This window comes from Megalobrama amblycephala, linkage group LG17 (assembly GCF_018812025.1).
Source record: "Megalobrama amblycephala isolate DHTTF-2021 linkage group LG17, ASM1881202v1, whole genome shotgun sequence".
In the NCBI taxonomy this organism is placed as follows: domain Eukaryota; kingdom Metazoa; phylum Chordata; class Actinopteri; order Cypriniformes; family Xenocyprididae; genus Megalobrama; species Megalobrama amblycephala.
In genome coordinates this window covers 32,220,224-32,226,223 of record NC_063060.1, presented here as the reverse complement: position 1 = coordinate 32,226,223, position 6,000 = coordinate 32,220,224, and the positions used below count along the sequence as shown (strand labels likewise).

The following is a 6,000-nucleotide window of genomic DNA, read 5'->3' as shown; positions in this document are numbered from 1 at the left end:
CAAACATGTTGATCAACTTTATCAATGCAGAAACATTTTCTGAAAACACCTGCAATTGCCAATAAAGAAACAACTTAACAAAAGTCAAGGCTCAAGAGCCCAGCTAAAGCAAACACTGATCTCCATGATGGTGACCATACAACAAAACATTTTTAATAAGACATCAATATCTAATCCTCTGTTAATTCTCAATACAACTTCTGTAGACGTCTGACAGAAATAAAGTCAGTCTCATTAGTAATAATTGAAGCTGGTAATGCTGTTTGTGGTGTTGTTTAATCAGATCTTGAGAGATTTAATGTCTTTTATCTTCAGTTGATTTCATCTAAGGCTGTGGCTGAAGAAAGTTGTAGTTTGTGTTCTTATTTCTCTTTCTTTCAGTGCTTGTTCACAGCAGGTGTTTGAATGATTGAAAGAATGTTTCAGGAACATCATACTAACCTTTAAATAACATTCTACTAACATTAAGGAAACCAACTGTAATGTAACTCTAATGTCAAGAAAACTGGACATTTTTTATGTTCCCAGAACCAACACTGAATATTTAGAGAACAATGTTATAACAAAATTCTGTTAGCTGGGAATTTTTTTTTTTTTTTTTTTGTGGCTGTATTGTGCTTTGAAGGTCTAAATGAAATTAAGATTTTTTTTTTTGGTCATGGAAATATAATTCATTGAGTACTCAAAAAGTATCAAAAGTATTTTAGTTGCATTAGTAAAAGTACAGATTCCACACAATAATTAAACGTTAATAATTAACCACTGATTCTGAAGTGTTTTGACTGGTAAAGCATGCCGTTTCTCATTTTGCCTTCTAATATCAGTTATTTTACATTGATACAAACAAAGAATTTTTGCCTGAAACAAACTTGAGCTCCAAGACTAGTAAAGACTGTCAAATGTTAACACTATTTTATCAAACACTTTATGCTCAGCCAAGCATGCTCACTCTCTGAAAAAAAAAAATATATATATAAATAAAAACTCAATATAATGAGGCCATTGTTCATCAGTCTCCCAATGGAAACAGGCTGATCGTCTATCAGTCTGACAGTCTCCTCCTCAGCCCCCTGACAATCTCCCTCAGACAGTTTGCTCTAAAAAAGTACTTTGAAGTTCGCTCTGAAAATGAATGTGAGAACACTATCATCTCGCAATTGCGGAACAGTTTGACTGCTACAACCAACATTTCAAGTTGTTAACCTAGTTCAACATTGTTTAGTAATCATGCATTTTAAGCATTTACCATTGAATCAACCGCGACGGTCACAAATCTGGCATAAATAATAACAATCTAAAATAACTAGTACAGAATAATTAACACAATGTTGAGTAACTTTCACAACAAATTGCTAAAACTTTCACTCAAATGATTATTTGAAAATCTGTTTATTAATAATAGTAAATGCAATAACTCTTTCAGACTTTATAACATTTAGATTATATATAGGAGGCTCGTGACATTTGAGGGTCAAACATCTCAAACAGAATCATACTTTATCACCATTAAAACACACAAGCAAACAATATATTTATTCAAACATTGTAAGTGTGGAAAAAGTACACCACAGCAAGACAAGTAGTGGCTTAATCAAAATTTGAAGTTTGGTCCATGGCAGCTTATTTTGGCCTGGAATGGCCCACTCAGACAGGAAGAGGCCGCCTGACTGACATGTAAAGCGACCGACCAGTTTGTTTTTATGTGCCCTTTAGTGCCAGGATTATCTGAAATGGATAATATCATAATCAGCGTTAGTGGTAACGCATTACAAGTACTGCGAGTTAAGTAATCAGATTACTTTTTTCAAGTAAAGTAACGCATTACTTTTATATTTTCAAATAAGTAACACAAGTTTTCTCATTTATTGATTGACACCTCTCCTGTTCACATGTTGAGGGAAATTGGGAGTAAGTGTAGAGGTGTTGTGTGCGCTGTGTAAACATGATGGTTATTCCGGACTAGTTCTAGACTAAATGTGAGCATTTACTTCCCCTGTGTCCTATTCTTCTGTATTTCAGAATGACAGCACAGCTGAAAGGCTTGTTTGTTTGAACTGCACCCTCTGTTGTACAGCTGTGAATTTGCATCTCCTTCAGCCTGAGGCTTATTCGTTTCACTTTTGGTGTGAAATGGCCTTTACATTTTACATTATAAAAACAAACAAACAAACAGCCCAGTCCAGATGAGAAAAAAATAATGTAATGTTCCATAAAAAAAAAGTAACTAAGTAATGCAATTAGTTACTTTTTTAAGGGGGTAATGCAATATTGTAATGTATTACTTTTAAATGTAACTTTCCCCAACACTGATCATAATAATAGTGATAAAAGACTGGAAAAATGTACAGGGCTCTGCACATAACATGCAAATAAAAAAAACAAGATATTGTGGCCATGACTTATTCATTTGTTAGCTTGTTTTAGTTAAATCATAGCTACGTTGTACTAATTCATTTGCCTGTTTTTATTAAAATGAGGGAACAAATTACTACAACGTGACCACAATTTAACTATTTAGTACAATGTAGCAACAAAGGAACAAAAACTAAATAAAACATAATTTGTGGGGGCGAATTGTTAATAATAAACGGCCATGATTTCAATTATGAATAGGTGCACCATTCTGCCTATTTCCAACAATGGCTGCACAAAAAACATCTAAAAAATAGCAGAAAATGAGACAGTGATCTGAATTTCTGTCTGAAGTTCTTTCATGAACATAATTCAGAAAACAAAGCTGAATACAGTTCTGCTCATGGATATATAGCTAACTTGCTACTAACTAAAATAAGAACTAATCAAATTCAGTGATTAGTTCTTCCTCGTTGTATCAACCCTTAACATGACCAGGCCGGACTGTTAAAAAAAATATGTGTGCCATTATTCCCAAAAAGTTGCTAAACACCTGCCATTCAGATCAGAACTAGAGATGTTATTTTTGTGTGCAATATGCAGCAGACAGTCATTGATCGGACTGTGGGTGGTCCATGGGCCTGCCGTCCGAGGCTGAGACAAGGTCCATTGCTGCTTATCCCACTAAGTAATCCCATTGAATTATTTACAAAAAGAAGCCATTTTCATGCTGGACGTCTGTGGGTGCAGATATTCACCTTGGCCAGCAGTGAATGGTGCATTAACTGTCTGTTCTCTGTCCAGTTGTCTGACTTTAAACACACACACACACACATATACGCACACGGACGCACGCACACACACATACAAGGATAAATGCTTTCTCTCTGGAGCTGGAAGTCAGCCAAACTGCAGGATTACAAGCTGAATTTCCATCACAGAGTGTTTCATCCATCACTGCAGCACTCCAGCAGTCATTGAGAAAGGAGAAGGCATAAAATAGCACAGCATGACTTCTCAGATGAGAGGATGTCCCTTATCCTCTCATATCCACTGCCTTTGTGAGTGTCCGGACACATAGCGTACATCACCTCCCCCTGTTGACATCTTTGGCCAGGGTGTTGGTGGTGGGATTAGATGCTGAGCTTGTCTGGGACTGACCGAACCGTTGTCTGACCAGGGTCCGCTGGAGCTCGGCTCGCCTGGCCAGGGCGGCCCTGAGCTGGCCGCGAAACTCCTCGATCCTCCCTTGCAGCTCCCGCAGCTCCTCTTCCCATGGCGTTGAGTGCCCCGAGCAGGCCGGGGGTGAGAGCACCAGGCTGAGACTGAGATTAGGTCCACCATTGGAACACAACTGGGTGGGTGGGCTTCCCACCAACCCCCTCCGGCCCCTTTCTGGCCCATGGGTTGGAGCTTGGAGCTGGTAGCTGTTGAGAGTCTCCAGGTTAAAGTGGACACGCTTGTTATGCTCTTTGGCCTCTCGACCAACCTTGACACTCTGATTGTTCCACTTGGTTGTAGATGTGGAAGGGGACGTTGAGGAGGTGGAGGGCGGAGGAGAAGAAGAGGAGGGTGGCAGGCGGTGGAGATTACAGTTCTCTGACAGGCACAAGGTGGGACTGAGAGGAAAACACAGCGGCAATCAGTTTTACAAGATGCAGGGACACAGCTCTTCACAAACAGACCCCAGAATCAATGGAAACACAGAGCCTCTTCAATATGCCATTAATGAAACAGTATCCACTTGCTTTTACTGGAGAGGCCAATATTGATTTTTTTCCTTTGATTTCTAATTTCTTTTTTTATGGGTATTTCTTTTAACATGAATAACACTAATTGCACACGTTAGTTCAAAGTTCAAAGGCAATACTATTTTCTCATACATTGTATGCAAATCATAGTGTAAATTCATTCAACTAGTCATTACTGCAAAATAACAGGCGATTAGGTGATCTTGCATCAACCTATTATGACTATTATTCAACTTATCAAATGGCTACTCACCACAAAAATTAATATATAAATGGCCATGAAACATTGATTGGAATACAATTATTTTAAAATGTAATGAGAAAAAGTCCATTGAATGATATTAGAGACATAAAACTAGTACAGCTACATATGCTGGAAATTGGTTGCCTGAATTAATGAACAATTATACAGTTTAGTGGTCATTATTTAAAAATATTTGACCACAGGGTGCCGCTAACTAGCCGTCAGAATTGGCGCATTCCACAATTCCAAAGAGCCGTATAATTAATTGCTGTAATTTGACTATAATACTGGTGTAAATTTCAATGAGGTGAATTACTACATTCAATGGCGCTTTTAAGAAAGTGTGGTAATTTGTTGTGCAATAATCATAACTTACCATCTGTCACTGCTCTCAACCTCTGATTTCCTCTCGTTATCACAACCCGTATTTAATGCACGGTGGATTTTCTGTAGAAATAACAAAAAAGGCCACTGAACAACACTCATTGATGTATATACATAATCATATACATATAGGCTACAGATTTGTGCTTTCAGCTTCCTAACACTAGAGGGAGCAGATGCCCTGTTTTTATGAAAGAGACATGCCTTGAAACTTGGAAAAGAGCAAAGATTTTTAACTGTGGGTAACTGTAAGTAAAGGCACAACTATTTTAGGCACTGCTCAGCCTCTTTAAAAAAACTTATCTGAACTTATCTATTTTTGAAGGGTATTTAACTTTTTTTTTTTTTTTGCGTTATATGGTGGCACGCATTCACCTGGCTGGTGTGGAGCCAGTATTTGAATCTCTGCTGGTGACGGAGGTAAGGCAGGATGAATCTGAAGAAAGTGTGCTCCCCCAGCAGAGTAAGCAAAGCACCTGCCACCCCCACGCACAACAGCACAAACAGCCCCGAGAAATGCTGGATACCCATCTGTAGAGTCTGGGCACACATACACAACAATAAATAAATACACACGAGCACAGAAGAGAGGATCACAGTATATTTACAGCTCTGGTGATGACTGCACATTTCTCTCAGAGGGTTTATCATTATTTGTTAATAAAATCCACAAGTAACATCATCAAAAGGAATAACAGGAAAGTCCACTTGCAATCAAGATCTTTGTCAAATTGATGATTTTATATATATAACTGGAACTAACTGGTCCATGCATGACTCCTTGGGTACAAGACATTTCTGTCATGACAACTCTCGGAGTGTTTGGCATGGTAATGGATATGACAATGTTGATATGTTTGGTCTTGGCGGAAAGATCTGCTATGCTGCTGTTGTAGGTTATTGCTGCTGCTGCAGAGCAAGTACGGGACTTGCTACTGCCAATAAAGACATGACAAGCTGCTGTGAGCAAGTAAGAGATGATCCTGTTGCTGTACAATATAGCGTACATGAATTACCCATAGCAGATACAGGTGGAGCTGGGGAAGGTGGAGGGTTTCTGAAAGTGCGCTGCACTGCTAAGGCAATGCTACCAAAGTATTTTGAAGGTTGAGCGTGCAAGCTCATTGGCTACTGATACAGCAGGAACCAATCAGCAGTGCCCTTCAGATAACGATGGATTACGAGCAGGTTGAGTTAAAGGACCTATAAGTCTGCGCCATCTAGAGTTTCATGACAGAACTTTGTATATCTGACCAAGCAGTCAAGGCT

The 6,000-nt window shown here is 38.7% G+C and overlaps 1 protein-coding gene across 2 annotated transcripts in view; it reads right to left on the bottom strand.

Moving 5' to 3' along the window:
* Window positions 1-1,373: 1,373 nt before the first annotated feature.
* grin3ba (glutamate receptor, ionotropic, N-methyl-D-aspartate 3Ba) overlaps window positions 1,374-6,000 on the bottom strand; it is a 58,191-nt gene continuing 53,564 nt past the window's right edge. Inside the window, exons 7-10 of one of the 2 annotated variants that reach the window (XR_007180925.1) lie at window positions 5,107-5,271; window positions 4,724-4,794; window positions 3,111-3,971; window positions 1,374-1,725 (exon numbers count right to left, since the gene is read on the bottom strand). Coding sequence is in view for 1 of the 2 variants with exons in the window: in XM_048164064.1 (XP_048020021.1) it covers window positions 3,440-3,971; window positions 4,724-4,794; window positions 5,107-5,271 (768 nt within the window). In the remaining variant the exon portion in view is untranslated. Of the gene's footprint in view, window positions 3,972-4,723; window positions 4,795-5,106; window positions 5,272-6,000 lie in introns of both variants that reach the window. The other variant, XM_048164064.1, reaches the window with a different exon arrangement.